Source organism: Pan troglodytes, chromosome 21 (assembly GCF_028858775.2).
Source record: "Pan troglodytes isolate AG18354 chromosome 21, NHGRI_mPanTro3-v2.0_pri, whole genome shotgun sequence".
Classification (NCBI taxonomy): domain Eukaryota; kingdom Metazoa; phylum Chordata; class Mammalia; order Primates; family Hominidae; genus Pan; species Pan troglodytes.
This window is the reverse complement of record NC_072419.2, coordinates 61589947-61607096: the sequence shown is the minus strand read 5'-3', so window position 1 is coordinate 61607096 and position 17150 is coordinate 61589947. Positions and strand designations below refer to the sequence as shown.

The 17150-nt window shown below is 37.7% G+C and overlaps 1 protein-coding gene across 1 annotated transcript in view; it reads right to left on the bottom strand.

Annotated features, from left to right (window-relative positions):
- The window catches only part of LOC129138182 (syncytin-1-like), a 50724-nt gene extending 35058 nt beyond the window's left edge, over positions 1-15666 (bottom strand). The window contains 2 exon segments of the mRNA XM_063802819.1: positions 14835-14918; positions 15602-15666. Coding sequence (XP_063658889.1) covers positions 14835-14918; positions 15602-15666 — 149 coding nt within the window.
- Positions 15667-17150: the final 1484 nt, after the last annotated feature.

Here is a 17150-nt window from a genome sequence, read left to right as displayed (position 1 = left end):
GGGCTCAGGTGAAGTGACGAGTCACCTAGGACACACAATTTAAGGAGTCTGTCGCTCGTGGTTGCCCAATTGCAGGTCACTCCTTGCATAGCCCTGTAAGTAAATACCTCTTTAAAGTCTGCATTTTAGGCACATCTCTTGCCTCACTCTGTTCCAGGTTTGGACACAAGTTTGTAAATCTTTTTTTGTTCTCTTTTTCATACTCAAAGATAGAGGTAAAGCTGAGTGAAATATAACTTTATTCCAATTCTTATTGGGAAAGCTTTGATTTCATTCTAATGTTCACTTATGGATAGAATTTGTTATCATAGAAATGATAACAACCCCCCTTGTTATCATAGGGATGAGAGAAGGGAAACATGCATTCAATTATTTAACAAAATATTTTTGAAAATCCATAAAATATTACACATTCAGTTCAGAACTGAGAGAATATAGCAACAAATGAGCACAGAAGATCTCCACATTCATGCAGCTTATAGTCTAATGGAGAAGATAACCAAACCAATGAAATGAAAAGGAGTAATATGGTAGAGTATGATGCAATAAGATGGTAGGAGTAGGGGTGAAATTTGACCTGTGTCATAAACGTGTCAAGAAAGAAACATTCAGGTTCCAAAATTAAAATGAGACTAAAGTCAATGGGAAGGGGGAAAGTTTTGTGATTTTAAGGATGAGGAGGACATTTGGGCAGCTGCAGCAAATTAGCAAGGGGACAAAAGTATGAGATGAGATTAGATAGGTCCACCAGACCAAGATACAATTCACATATTCCCAGACTTTACATAAAATGTAAAAAAGTAGCTACTGTGGAATGTTAAGCAGGGAAGTTGGGGAAAAAATGAGAGTCAAAATACCAGGAGATAAAAATTTCCATTATTCAGCTCCCATTTCAAACTTGGCTAATATTCCTCATACAGTCCTTCAGTTGAGGTCTGAAGTCCTGTGAGAAATTTCACCTAAAAAATAAATGTCCTGGGTGGGTACAGTGGCTCATGCCTGTATTCCCAGCATTTTGAAAGGCTGAGGTGGGAGAATTGCTTGAGGCCAGGAGTTTGGGACCAGCCTGGGTAACATAGCCAGACCCTGTCTCTACAGAAATAAAAATATTAGCCAGGTATCGTGGTACATGCCAATAGTCCTAGCTACTTTAGAGGCTGAGGTGGGCGGATCCCTTGATCCCAGGAGTTGGAGGCCGTGGTGAGCCATGATGGTGCCACTGCACTCCAGTCTGGGTGAACAAATGAGACCCTGTTTCCCAAAAGAAGTTTCTCATGAAAAAAGCTTTAATTCTGGCTTATTTCATTTAACTTTTGACTCAATTTCCCATGGCTGTGCGTCACTCATTTATTAAGAAAGGAAAAAGCCAACCCTGAGAACAAAAAAATAAAATAAAGTATATATGCCCACATTATCTTCTCTTGCTTCCACTGCAAACTATTACACTCAGGTGCCTATCATAGACATAACTTTCGGTTTTAAGGAAACAGAAATAAGATATGAAGTACTGGATGAAAAGAAAATTTGTGCTTAAGTTATAAGGTGAATAACAATTCCAGGCTAGATAATTTCTAATTTCTTTCCCACATGAGATGTTGTAAAGGAGGTTTGGGACTTTCTCTTTATCATGGTTGCATAAGCTCTAGCTTAGTGGCTTCCAAAGCACTCTCTAGGAACCTGTCTCAAAGGCATAGTTTCACTGGAAAATTATTATGGAGAAATGAAGAAAACACCCTAACAAGATACAGAAATGACAGAAAATAAAGATTGAGTTCCTAATGACATAGTTGAGAGAGAATGAAGGAGAAGAAAGAGGAAGAAGAATGATGAACCTCGGCCAGTTATGAATGAAAACTCAACTCTTTGAAAATATGCAATTCCTTGATATTGTCAGTATAGCAAGTGATATAGTTTGGCTGTGTCTCTACCCAAATCTTATCTCGAATTGTAATAATCCCCATATGTCAAGAAAAGGACTAGGTAGAGATAACTGAATCATGGGAATGGTTTGTCCCATGCTGTTCTCACGATAGTGAGTTCTCACGAGATCTGATGGTTTTATAAGGGGCTTCCCCCTTTACTTGGCTCTCATTCTCTCTCCTGCTGCCCTATGAAGAGGTGCTTTCCTCCATGATTCTAAGTTTCCTGAGGCCTCCCCAACCATGCAGAACTGTGAGTCAATTAAACCTCTCTTCTTTATAAATTACCCAGTCTCAGGTATGTCCTTATTAGCAGCGTGAGACCAGATCAATATAGCAACCCACATTGAACCAGTAAGGAATACATAAAAGTGAATGTATTAGCATGAGAATAACAGTTTATAGGCAAATACTTTCTTATGTGTATAGTATGATAAATAATATTAACATTTTGGGGGAAAAATACCTTTAAAAGTAAAAATAACAATATGGACAAAAAACAGTTTGAAAGATGTTTTTGTTGTAATGAGTTCAATTTTGTCCCCCTCCCATCCCCCCAAATATATGTGAAGTCCAAAGCCCTGGAAACTGTGAGCTTATTTGGAAATAGGGTCATTGCACGTGTTATTAGTTAAGATGAAGCCATGCTGGAATAGGATAGGCTCTTAATCCAATAAAATTGGTATCCTTAGAAGAAGAGACACAGACACAGATGCTTAGAGAACACTGGAAAGAGAGGCAGAGATTAGAGTTATACAGCTGCAAACCCAGGGACACCAATGATTGCTGGCAACTGCCAGAAACTGGAAGAGGTAAGAAAATATCTTCATCTACAACATTCAGCAAGAATGTGACCCTGCTAACACTTTCATTTCAGACTTCTGGACCCCCAGAACTGTGAAAAAATAAAGTTATGTTGTTTTAAGCTAGCCAGTTTGTGGTATTTTACTATTGTAGTCCTAGGAAACTAATACAACTTGCTTTGCTGACTTTCTCTGGTCATCAAGCCAAAACTGTGGTATTTTCTTTTTTTTTTTTTTTTTTGACAGCAATGAGTTAAGAAGGAAGGAGGCTCTATGATGTCTGCGCATTTATGAGCACTAGAATAAGCTCTGTTAAGGACACAGGTGAAGCTTGGTCAAGAGAAACCTAAGTTTCTACCAGCTGCTATTTCTATTTGCTCTGGCACTGAGTCTTCTCCTTGAGACACTAAAATAAGAAAAAAAAAAACTATTTAACTATGAAATAAACAGCAGTTAAAAAGAAAAACATACGAATTAATCAGTTCCACCTTGGTGAAAGCATTGGAATAAGTTTGGCAAGAGTTCATTCCAATGGTGCAACTGTGGTGGTATGCATTTAGTTGAATACTAAGAATTCAACTAAAAGACATTGAGTTGCATTAGTATCTACTAATTTACTAAAAGACATTCAGTTGCATTAGTATCTACTAATTTACTAAAAGACATTGAGTTGCACTGGTAGTGTGCCACAAAATGCATACTACTATGTTTGCAATGGGTTGAATTGTGTCCCCAAAAAGATATGTTGAGCCTGTCTGCTCAAGAGATTCTCAAGAACTTTTCTTAGCTCATCTAAATATGAATCAGTAAACTCATGTTTTGCAGACTTACAATGTCGCCTTCATTCTACCTAGGGACTTTCAACTGGCAGATAGTGAATTTCCTTCTCTGGATAGCCAGTGTGAATTAGCTGGGAATATTGGCTATTTTACAAGTTCACCACTGAAACTGCTCTCTGGCCTTGCTACAACCAAGGACTCTGAGCCCACCTCAAGGAGTTAGGAAAATAGAATAAAATAAAAGCAAGGGAAGCTTGCAAACTAGGCACTAATGATTTTTATTGATGTTAATTCTAGTGATATATAATATTTGAAGGACTGGGTTATTAAACATCAAACAGCAAATGCTGTTAAAAAAGTGCTTTGTAAATAACTTAATGTCTTCTAAGTAGATTTTGATGGTTCCCCAGATATCAATTTTATATATTTGGTCCCACACATTAACTTTCTAAACACTCAGTAACATTCTACTTTAAGATTTTTATGGGATATTTTTTCACCAGAATAATCATTTTGTTTATGATGTTTAAAAGTTTCAAAATCCTGAAATCATTTTGAGAATGTCATCTTATCATCAAATGGATGATACTGGATGGTATTGGAAGCTTAAACTACACAGAAAATAACTTTAATTATATTATTAATCATTAGTAGATACTGAAGGAATTGTAGAAATTCAAAGCAAAAATGTAGCACAGGTTATGTATAAGTTAAAATATGAGGCGTACTATCAGTCAAGTCTCTGGTCCACGACATTACTTCCATTTCTAGATTACACGGGGTAACAAGGACTAAGCTTAACTTCTTGCTAGAAAACTAGAGAAAATATATAAAACTGTTAAAAGACAATGGAAGAAATGTCTATTCAAATTCTTTCCCCATTATTTAGTTGCTGTTGTTTGCTATTGCATAGTGTAAGTTCCTTATGTATTTTGGATATTAATTCCCTATCAGATATATGTTTGAAAAATTTAATTCCATTCCACAGTTTTCCTGTTTATCCTGTTTGTTTTCTTTACCACGAAGGGTCATTTTAGTTTGATGTAATTTTATCGGTCCAGTTTTACTTTTGTTGCTTGTGTGTTTGTCATATACAATCAAAAATTTCCAAGACCAATGTCATGGAGCTTTTCCCTTAGTTTTCCTCTAAGATTTCTATAGTTTCAAGTCTTTTGTTTAACTTGTAAATTCACTTTGAATTTACTTCTATGTATGGTGTAAGATAAGGGTCCAATTTTATTCTTTTGCACACAGACAGCCGGTTCTTCCAAGACCATTTATTGAAGAGATTATTCTTATCCCATTGTGTATTCTTGGCCCCTTTTTTGAAGATCAGTTGAATATGTATGTGTGGGTTTAGTTCTGAGATCTCTATTCTGTCACTTTTGTTTATATGTCTGTTTTTATGCCAATATCATACTGATTTAATCTTGGAGCTTTGTAATGTATTTTGAAATCTGACTTTGTTCTACCTTAAGGTTTATTTGGCTATTTGGGGCTTTTGTAGTTACAAATAAATTTTAAAATTGCTTCTATATATCTGTAAAAAATGCAGTTAGAATTTTCATAGGTATAGCATTGAATTTGTAGACTGCTTTGGGTAGTATCAATAATTTAACAATACGAACATACAATGTTTTCCATTTATTTGTGCCTTCTTCGATTTCTTTTTATTACTAATTTGTGGTTTTCATTGCACAAGGCTTTCATCTTCTTGGTTAGGTTTACTCCTATGTATTTTATTATTTTTGATGCTGTTGTGATAACTCAGTAGCAAAAAAAAATAGTATCCTTATTTAAAAAGGGGGAAATGACTTGAATAGGCATTTCTCCAAAGAATATATACAAATGGCCAACAATTATTTAAAAATGCTCAACATCACCACTCATCAGAGAAATACAAGTCAGAAGCAGAAAGAGATACCTCGCACCTATTAAGATGTCTGCTATTAAAAAAAATAGCAAACTTTCCCAAGGATGTGGAGAAATTAGAACCCTTGTACACTATTGATGGGAATGTAAAATGTTGCCAACCACTGTGGAAAACAGTATGAGGGTTCCTTGAAAAATTAAAAATAGAATTACCACAAGATCTAGCAATTGTACTTCTGGATACGTATTCAAAGGAATTGAAATGGGATCTCAAAGAGATATCTGCACTCTCATGTTTATGGTAGTATTATTCACAATAGCCACAGTATGGAAATACCTGAAATGCCCATTGACAGATGAATGGATAAAGTATGGCATATACATATAACTCAGAAATCTACATAGGAATCCTCTTAAGTTGTAGGTTATTAGGTAATATATACAAACAATGAAATTCCACAATGCTGAGAAATAAACAACTCAGAAATTGTAAACCAAACCATTTCTAGAGCTAATGTATGGTAGAGAGACATTTCAGCACTGAGGAGCCAGAATGGAGAGTTCTCAGGAAACACCTGGGACATTCAGTGGAGAACCAGTGGGATTATGCCTTAGTATGGTCAAACTGTCCTTGGAGTGATGGCCACAGAAGATCTGCTATAGCAAAGCTTAAAGAAAGTACTTAAAGGGACAAGACAGGACAACTAGTATTTTAACTATCTACTTAACAAAGCTCAACATGCTTTAATTTATTTTAATTCATTTTTTTAAAAAATTTACTTTAAGTTCTGGGATACGTGTACAGAACATGCAGGTTTGTTACATACGTAAACGTGTGCCATGGTGGTTTGCTGCACCTATTGACCCATCCTCTAAGTTCCCTCCCCTAGGCACCCACTCCCCAACAGGCCCCAATGTGTGATGCTCCCCTCCCTGTGTCCATGTGTTCTCATTGTTCAACTCCCACTTATGAGTGAGAACATGTAGTGTTTGGTTTTGTGTTCCTGTGTTAGTTTGCTGAGGGTGATGGCTTCCAGCTTCATCCATGTCCCTTCAATGGACATGATCTCATTCCTTTTTATGGCTGCATAGTATTCCATGGTGTATATGTGTCATATTTTCTTTATCCAATCTATTACTGATGGGCATTTGGGTTGGTTCCATGTCTTTGCTATTGTAAATAGTGCTGTAATAAACATATGTGTGCATGTATCTTTATAGTGTAATGATTTATAATCCTTAAGATATATACCCAGGAATGGGATTGCTGGGTCATGTGTTATTTCTGGTTCTAGATCCTTGAGGAATCACCACACAGTTTTCCACAATGGGTCAACTAATTTACATTGCCATCAACAGTGTAAAAGCGTTCCTATTTCTCCACAGCCTCACCAGCATCTAATTTTTCTCAACTTTTAATTATCGCTATTCTGACTGGCGTGAGATGGTATCTCATTGTGGTTTTGATTTGCATTTCTCTAATGATCAGTGATGTTGAGCTTTTCTTCATATGGTTTTTGGCCATGTAAATGTCTTCTGTTGAGACGTGTCTGTTCATTTCCTTTGGCCACTTTTTGATGGGGTTGTTTGATTTTTTTTCTTGTAAATTTGTTTAAGTTCCTGGTAGATTCTGGGTATTAGACCTTTGTCAGATAGGTAGATTGCAAAAAATTTCTCCCATTCTGTAGGTTGCCTGTTCACTCTGATGATAGTTTCTTTTGCTGTCCAGAAGCTCTTTAGTTTAATTAGATCCCATTTGTCAATTTTGGCTTTTGTTGCAATTGCTTTTGGCATTTTTGTCATGAAGTCTTTGTCCATGCCTATGACCTGAGTGATATTGCCTAGGTTTTCTTCTAGAGTTTTTATGGTTTTAGGTTTTACATTTACATCTTTAATCCATCTTAAGTTAATTTTTGAATAAGGTGTAAGGAAGGGGTCCAGTTACAGTTTTCTGCATATAGGTAGTCAGTTTTCCTAGCACCATTTATTGAATAGGAAATCCCTTCCCCATTGATTGTTTTTGTCAGGTTTGTCGAAGATGGTTATAGATGTGTGGTGTTATTTCTGAGGTCTCTGTTCTGTTCCATTGGTGTATATGTTTGTTTTGGTACCAGTACTATGCTGTTTTGCTTACTGTAGCCTTGTAGTATAGTTCGAAGTCAGGTTGCATGATGCTTCCAGCTTTGTTCTTTTTGCTTAGGATTGTGTTGACTATAGGGGGTCTTCTTTGGTTCCATATGAAATTTAAAGTAGTTTTTTCTAATTCTGTGAAGAATTCAATGGTAGTTTGAATAGCATTGAATCTGTAGATTACTCTGGGCAGTATGGCCATTTTCACAATATTGATTCTTCCTATCCATGAGGATGGAATGTATGTTCCATTTGTTTATTGTCCTCTCTTATTTCCTTGAGCAGTGGTTTGTAGTTCTCCTTAAAGAAGTCCTTCACGTCCCTCGTAAGTTGCATTCCTAGGTATTATATTCTCTTTATAGCAATTGTGAATGGGAGTCATTCATAATTTGGCTCTCTGCTTGTTTATTGTTGGTGTAAAGGAATGCTTGTGATTTTTGCACATTGATTTTGTGTCCTGAGACTTTGCTGAAATTGCTTATCAGCTTAAGGAGTTTTTGGGCTGAGATGATGAGGTTTTCTAAATAAGGAAATATGTCATCTTCAAACAGAGACAACTTGAATTTCTCTCTTCATATTTGAATACGGTTTATTTCTTTCTCTTGTCTAATTGCCCTGGCCAGACCTCCCAATACTATGTTGAATAGGAGTGGTGAGAGAGGACATCCTTGTCTTGTACTGGTTTTCAAAGGGAATGCTTCCAGCTTTTGCCCATCCAATATGATATTGGCTGTTGGTTTGTCATAAATAGCTCTTACTATTTTGAGATATGTTTAATCAATGCCTAGTTTATTGAGAGTCTTTAACATGAAAAGATGTTGAATTTTATCGAAGGCCTTTTCTGCACCTATTGAGATAATCATGTGGTTTTTGTCTTTGGTTGTGTTTATGTGGTAGATTACATTTATTGATTTGCCTATGTCAAACCAGCCTTGCATCCCAGGGATGAAGCCAACTTGATCGTGGTGGATAAGTTTTTCGATGTGCTGCTGGATTCAGTTTGCCAGTATTTTACTGAGGATTTTTGCATCAATTTTCACCAGGAATATAGGCCTGAAGTTTTTTTTCTTGTGTCTCTGCCAGGTTTTGGTATCAGGATAATGCTGGATGAGACGAGTTGCAGGATAATGCAGAATAAGATGAGTTATGGAGGAGTCCCTCCTTTATAACTGTTTGGAATAGTTTCAGAAAGAATGGTACTAGCTCCTCTTTGCACCTCTGGTAGAATTCGGCTGTGAATCCATCTGGCCCTGGGTTTTCTTTGTTGGTAGTCTATTAATTACTGCCTCGGTTTCAGAACTTGTTATTGGTCTTTTCAGGGATTCAGCTTCTCCCTGGTTTAGTCTTGGGAGGGTGTATGTGTTCAGGAATTTATCCATTTCTTCTAGACATATATGCATAGAGGTGTTTATAGTATTCTATGATGGTAGTTTGTATATCTGTGGGGTCAGTGGTAATATCCCCATTGTCACTTTTTATTGTGTCTGTTTGATTCTTTTCTCTTTCATTAGTCTAGCTAGTAGCCTACTTATTTTGTTAATTTTTTCTAAAAAACAGCTCCTGGATTCATTGATTTTTTGGGAAGAGGGTGTTTATTTCTGTATTTCCTTGAATTTTTCTCTGACCTTATTTATTGTCTTCTGCTAGCTCTTGGATTAGTTTGCCCTTGTTTATCTAGCTCTTTTAATAATGATGTTAGGGTGTCGATTTGCGCTCTTTCTAGCTTTCTGATGTAGGCATTTATTGCTATAAATTTCCCACAGCTTTCTCTGTGTCCCAGAGACTCTGGTACATTGTCTCCTTGTTCTCATTGGTTTCAAATAACTTCTTGATTTCTGCCTTAATTTCATTATTTACCCAGGAGTCATTCAGGAGCAGTTTGTTCAATTTCCATGTAATTGTGTGGTTTTGAGTGAGTTTCTTAATTCTCAGTTCTAATTGGATTGTACTGTAGTCTGAGAGACTGTTATGATTTCATTCCTTTTGCATTTGCTGAGGAGTGTTTTACTTCCAATTATGTGGTCAATTTTAGAATAAGTGTCATATGGCATGGAGAAGAATGTATATTCTGTTGATTTGGGGTAAAGAGTTCTGCATATATCTATTAGGTCCACTTGATCTAGAGCTCAGCTCAACTACTGAATATCCTTGTTAATTTTCTGTCTTGTTGATCTGTCTAATATTGACAGTGGGGTGTTAAAGTCTCGCACTATTATTGTGTTGGAGTCTAAGTCTCTTTTTATGCCTCTAAGAACTTGTTTTATGAATCTGGGTGCTCCTGTATTGGGTGCATGTATATTTAGGATAGTTAGCTCTTCTTGTTGAATTGATCCCTTTGCCATTATGTAATGCCCTTCTTTGTCCTTTTTGATCTTTGTTTGTTTAAAATCTGTTTTGTCAGAGACTATAATTGAAACCCCTGCTTTTTTTTTTCTTTCCATTTGCTTGGTAAATTTTCTTCCATTTCTTTATGTTGTGTGTGTCTTTGCATGAGAGGTGGGTTTCCTGAATACAGTACACCTATGGGTCTTGACTCTATCCAATTTGCCAGTCTGTGTCTTTTAATTGGGATGTTTAGCCCACTTACATTTAAGGTTAGTATTCTTATGTGTGAATTTGATCCTGTCCTCATGGTGCTATCTGGTTATTTTGCACACTAATTGATGTAGCTTCTTCGCAGTGTTATTGGTCTTTATATTTTGGTGTGTTTCTGTAGTGGCTGGTACCAGTGTTTCCTTTCCATAGTTAGTGCTTCCTTCAGGAGCTCTTGCAAGGCAGGCCTGGTGGTCATGAAATCTCTCAGCATTTGCTTTTCTGGAAAGGATTTTATTTCTCCTTTGCTTATGAAGCTCAGTTTGTCTGGACATAAAATTCTGGGTTGAAAAATTATTTTCTTTAAGAATGTTGAATATTAGCCTCCACTCTCTTCTGGCTTGTAGGGTTTCTGCTGAAAAGTCTGCTGTTAGTCTGATGAGCTTTCCTTTGTAGGTAATCTGGCCTTTTTCTCTGGCTGCCCTTAACATTTTTTCTTTCATTTCGGCCTTGGAGAATCTGATGATTATATGTCTTGGGGTTGATCTTCTCATGGAATATCTTAGTGGTGTTCTCTGTATTTCCTGAATTTGCATATTGGCCTTTTTATCTGGGTTGGGGAAGTTCTCCTGTATAATATCCTGAAGTATGTTTTCCAGCTTGTTTTCATTCCTCATGTCTCTTTCAGGTACTCCAATCAATCGTATGTTCAGTCTTTTCATGTAGTCCTATATTTCTCGGAGGCTTTGTTCATTCCCTTTCATTGTTTTTTCCTTAACCTCATCTAAATGCCCTATTTCAGCAAGGTGGTCTTCGAACTCTGATATCCTTTCTTTCACTTGGTCAATTTGGCTATTGATACTTTTGTATGCTTCACAGAGTTCTCATGCTGTGTTTTTCAGCTCCATCAGGTAATTTATGTTCCTCTCTAAACTGGTTATTCTAGTTAGAAGCTCCTTTAACCTTTTATCAAGGTACTTAGCTATTTTGCATTGGGTTAGAACATGCTCCTTTAGCTCGGCAGAGTTTTTTATTACTCACCTTCTGAAGCCTACTTCTGTCAATTTGTCCTTCTCATCCTCTGTCCAGTTCTGCACCCTTGTTGGAGAACCATTGCAATCATTTGGAGGAGAAGAGGCACTCTGCCCTTTGGGGTTTTCAGCATTTTATCATTGATTCTTTCTCATCATAATGAGTTTGTCTAGTTTCGATCTTTGAGGCTGCTTGACCATTGGATGAGGTTTTTGTGGGGACTTTTTGTTGTTTTTGATGCTGTTGTTGTTGTTTTCTGTTTGTTTTTCTTTCAATGGTCAGGTCCCTCTTCTGTAGGGCTGCTGTGGTTTTCTGGAAATTCACTTCAGGCCCTATTCAACTGGTTCGCTCCTGCACTGGAGATGTCACTCAAGGAGGCTGGAGAACAGCAAATATGGGTGCCTCTCCTTGTTCTGGGATCTCTGACCTATGGGGCACCAACCTGATGCCAGTAGGATCGCTCCTGTATAGGGTGTCTGACAATCCCTGTTGGAGAGTCAGTTGGGTGGCATGGGGAACAGGACCTGTTTAAGGAAGTACTTTGACTGTCCCTTGGTGGAGGTGGTGTGCTTCGCTGGGGGGAAACCCAGTCATCTGGGCTGCCTGGATTCCTCAGAACTGCCAGGAGGAAAGGCTAAGTCTGCTGGTCCACAGAGACTGAGGCCATCCCTCCCCCTAGGGGCTCAGGCCCAGGGAGATCAGGGTTATGTCCCTGAGCTCTTGGCTGGAGTCATTGGAATTTGTACAGGGAGGCCTCACCCAGTGAGGAGAGATGGGTCAGGGTCAGGCCTGAAAAGGTGCTGTGGCCACAGTCCTCCACAGCTGGTGTGGGCTGTGTACGCACACACAGACCCTGCTGCCACCACCCTGATTAAAAGCTTTTGCTGGCATTCTTTTCCCTCTTAAGAGTATTTTTGCCAGAAGACCAGAAACACCTCAGCCCCTCCAGCATAGCTGATGCTCAACCTTAAGGGGCCAAAGAACAAACCATGGGCCTGGCATGCAGCCCAGGAGTGGTGAGCTGAGCCTTGGCCCCTTGAAATCATCCAGAAACAAAGCCAGTTGACTGAACCCAACGTACTCCACAGTTAGACCTGCAAGGACATCAAAGCCTGTAAAAGCAAAAAGCCCCATACAAAGGACAGCAACTGCAAAGATTAAAGAAACATCAACCCACACAGATGAGACAGAATCAGTGCAAGAGCTCTGGCAACTTAAAAATTCAGAGTGTCTTCTTACCTCCAAATGATCACATTAGCTCCTGGAATAACAGACATAGAATTCTGAATCTCGATGGCAACAAAGATCATCAAGACTCAGGAGAAAGTTGAAACCCAATTTAAGGAATTGAAGGAATCCAGTAAAATGATACAAGAGCTGAAAAACAAAAATAGCCATTTTAAGAAAGGACCAAACTGATCTGAAAGAGCAAAAATACTCACTACAAGAATTTTGTAATATAAGAATTTCATAATACAATTGGAAGAATTAACTGCAGAATAGGCCACATTGAGGGAACAATCTCAGAGCTCGAAGATTGGTTCTTAAAATCAACTCAGTCAGAAAAAAATAAGAAAAACATTATTTTTTTAAAAAAGAGAATAAAAAAGAATGAACAAAACCTCTGAGAAATAAGGGATTGTGTAAACAGACCACCTGTAACACATTGGTATCCCTGAAAGTGAGGGAGAGAGAGAAAGCAAATTTGAGAACATATTTGAGGATACTGTTCTTGAAAATTTCCTCAACCCCACTAAAGAGCTCAATATTCAAATTCAGGAAATTTAGAGAAATCACAGCAAGATACTATACAAGATGACCCTCCCCAAGACACACACTCATCAGATTCTCCAAGTTCAGTGTGAAAGGAAAATATTAAAAGCACCTAGAGCGAAGGGGCAGGTCACCTACAAAGGAAACCCCATCAGCCTAACAGAGGACCTTTCAGCAGAAACCCCACAAGCCAGGAGAGATTGGAGGCCTATAGTCAGCATCCTTAAAGAAAAGAAATTTTAACCAAAAATTTCATAGTCAGCCAAACTAAGCTTCATAAGTGAAGGGGAAATAAAATCCTTTTTAGACAAGCAAATGCTAAGGGAATTCATTACCACCAGACCTGCCTTACAAGAGGAGTGCTGAACATGGAAACAATGAACCATTACCAGACACCACAAAAACGCAGCAAAGTACTTAGACCACTGACACTCTAAAGCAGGAGTCTCCATGTTCTGGGCCATGGACTGTCGGTATCAGCCTGTGGCCTGTTAGAAACTGAGCTTTACTATTCACATTAGCAAAGACATAGAATCAACCTAAATGCCCATCAATGATAGACTGCATAAAGAAAATGTGGCACATATACACCGTGAAATACTATGCAGCCATAAAAAGAAATAAGATTGATCATGTTCTTTGCAGGGACATGAATGAAATTGGAAGCCATTATACTTAGCAAACTAATGCAGGAACAGAAAACCAAACACCGCGTGTTCTTACTTATAGGTGAGAGCTGAATGATGAGGCCATATGGACACATCGGGGGGGAACAACACACACTAGTGGTTGTCAGGGGGTTAGGGGAGGGAGAACATCAGGAAAAATAACTAATGGATGCTGGGCTTAATACCTAGGTGATGGGACGTTCTGTGCCGCAAACCACCATGGCACACATTTACCTTTGTAACAAATGTGCACAACGTGCACATGTACATCTGAACTTAAAAGTTGAAGGGAAAAAAAGAAACCAGGCAGCACAGCAGGAGGTGAGTGGTGGGCGAGCAAATAAAGCTTCATCTGTATTTACAGCTGCTCCCCATTGCTTGCATTACTGCCTGTGCTCTGCCCCCTGACAGATCAGCAGCAGCATTAGATTCTCATAAGAGCATGAACCCCATTGTGAACGATGCATATGAGGGTTCTAAGTTGTGTGCTCCTTATAAGAATCTAGTGCCTGATGATCTGTCACTGTCTCCCATCACCTCCAGATGGGACTGTCTAATTGCAGGAAAAGAAGCTCAGGGCTCCCACTGATTCTGCATTACGGTGAGTTGTATAATTACTTCATTATATAGTACAATGTCATAATAATAAAAATAAAGTTCACAATAAATGTAATGCACTTGAATCATCCCAAAACCATCCCCCACCCAAAACTATGGAAAAATTGTCTTCCACAAAACCAGTGCCTGGTGTCAAAAATATTGACTACTGCTGCTATATAGCAACTACACAATCAAGTCTACAAAACAACTAGCTAACAACATGATGATGGGATCAAATACTAACCTTAAATGTAAGTTGGCTAAATGTCCCAGTTAAAAAGCACAGAGTGGCACGTTGGATAAAGGAACAAGACCAAACTGTATGCTGTCTTTAAGAGACCCATCTGATATGCAATGACACCGAGAGGCTCAATGTAAAGGGATGGAGAGAAATCTATCAAGCAAATGGAAAACAAAAAAGAGTAGGGGTTGTTATTCTTATTTCAGACAAAACAGACTTTAAAACAACATGATCAAAAAGGACAAAGAAGAATATTACATAAGGATAAAGGGTTCAATTCATTAAGAAGACTTAACTGTTGTAAATATATACACCCAACACTGGAGCACCCAGATTTATAAAAACAAGTTCTTAAAGACCTGCAAAGAGAGATAATCACACAATAATAGTGGGAGACTTCAATGTTCCACTGCCAGTATTAGACAGATCACTGAGGCAGAAAACTAACAGGTATTCAGGACCTAAAGTTGATACTTGACCGTTACCTTGGCGATGAAATATTCTGTACACCAAACTCCCGTGACACAAAATTTACCCAAGTAGCCAACCTGCATATGTAACCTCTGAACCTAAAATATAATTTCGAAAAAATAAAAAACTATAAAAGCTATTCTCAGATTTCAGAAGATAACAACTACTTTGGATATTCAAGACTTACACTCTAATGTCAACTTAAATGAAACTAGTTTTTACAGCTGTAGTTAACTTTACCTCATTCCTTGTGCTATTCCTACTCCAAGGACATCATGTAATTAAAGCTAACACTTTTAAAGCCTGTGTCATGGTGACTACTTTCCAACTTAATCTCACTCAGTCTTCATAAATACCTTATTGAATAAATATTATTTTAATTCTCATTTTACAGATAAGAAAGACAAATTTCCAAACAGTTAAGCAAATTGACCAATGGGACAGAACAGAGACTAACAGAATGAAACCTGTATCTTTCATCTGGGGCTACTTAACTGTTTTTCTTTGCATCTGCTCCTGCTTTTTTTCCAGTGTAGTCTTCATTAAGTTAGTTAGTTGTTTTGTTGTTGTTGTTGTTGTTTTCTTTTGTTTTGTTTTGTTTTTTCTTGAGACAGGGGTCTCCCTATGTTGGCCAGGTTGGTCTTGAACTCTTGGCCTCAAGCAATCTTCCTGCCTCAGCCTAACAAAGTGCTAGAATTACAGGCATTAGTCACCACACCTGGCCAATTTTTTTTTTTTTTTTTTTTTTTTTTTTTAACGCAAGTCTGATCTTTTCCCTTACCCATTTAAAACTCCTCTGCGGCTTTCTAGGCCTCTCATGATCCTGGCTTTCCTCGCCAACGCCATCTCAATCCACGCTTATTTTCATGCTCTGAACTTTAGACGTGCTGCCTTCTTTCATGCTCTCAAAGAAAGCTTGATCTGTTAGGCCATGAGCGCCTTTGCACATGCCATTCCCACTGAAGGGGACGTTCTTTTATCTCCTTCCACACATGCAAGCACCCCACTTGCCTAGACCTCTCTCAACACTTCAAGTCTCAACACAAATGCTACTTCCTCAAACAGCCTTCCTGCTTCCCCAGTCTAGATAAGGTAATTCAAATTATTTTTCAAACCAAACTATACTTTTTGGTTATAATTATGTATATGTGTGTACTTTATTGTTTGATTAATATCTTTCTCTCTCCAATTAGACTATAAGCTCATGGGGACAGAGGCTATTTTATCTCTAATGTCCACCATGGTATCTTATTCATAAATATTTTTAAAATTAAGTAATAAGGAAAGGAATAGCAAAGTAGAGAAATGAAGGACAAGAAAGGAAGAAGTATGTGAGGTAAATGAAAGAATGAACTCAAGCATTTATGAAACCGATTCAAGATAATAATTTGATTTACATGAATTTTTTTATCAGCAGTACCTTTAACATACTTCTAATATATTCCAGTTTATATAGATATTTTGAGATACCAATCTGACATATAAAATGATTTCAAATGTGTACTTAATGTCACCAAAATGAACAGAAATTACTTTTTAATTTAAAATTTCTGAATTCTGAAAGGAGCAACATCTCACCAACCAGGTCTCTTTATTTAAAAGCTGTCTGGTCTTAGAATTGAAAAAAATAGAATAGTGAGATCAGACTTTTAAAATGATTTATTTTATTTAATTTTGATATCCTTCTGCTTTTCTAAGCTCTACAGTTTCAAGATATGACTATGACCAAATCTTTTCAGCTTTCTCTGCTCTAGATTAGCTTTGTTTATTTTGATCCACCAAAGTGATTTCCTCAGAATGCCATCACTGATGTTAATACAATCAATTGCAGAGGATAGAGGGCATTGGGAATGGTAGGCATTTCTTATTGCCTGCATTTAGCAATCTATTATCAAAAGAGTCTGACAATTAGCGAAGCTTCCTAAATACATTAGTATGTCCCCAGCCCAAGGTAAAGTTAAATATGCAAATACTATTATGTTCCATATAATAGTTTTGCGGATATATCTATGAGACACAAATTTGAAAACTTTTAAACCATTTCGACCCAATGATTGACTTGCCTGATTTTTGTCGCAAACATGGCTGTACTAGGGGGCAAGAACTAGGTAGAGAAGATGGGGCTTTAGAGGAGCCTGAGCACATTTGACGGGCTATTTAGTGTTCCTTCTTTTGGTAAACATCCCATTCATTTCATGTTGATCCAACGAATTGAAAATACTTGTACCCATAACCCCTTATCACAAGGGTAGACACAGAACCTTAACAAGGCCCAAAGGACATTTGTGTATTTCTGGGAAGGGATACAGAGCAGCACTGAAAAGAAATTG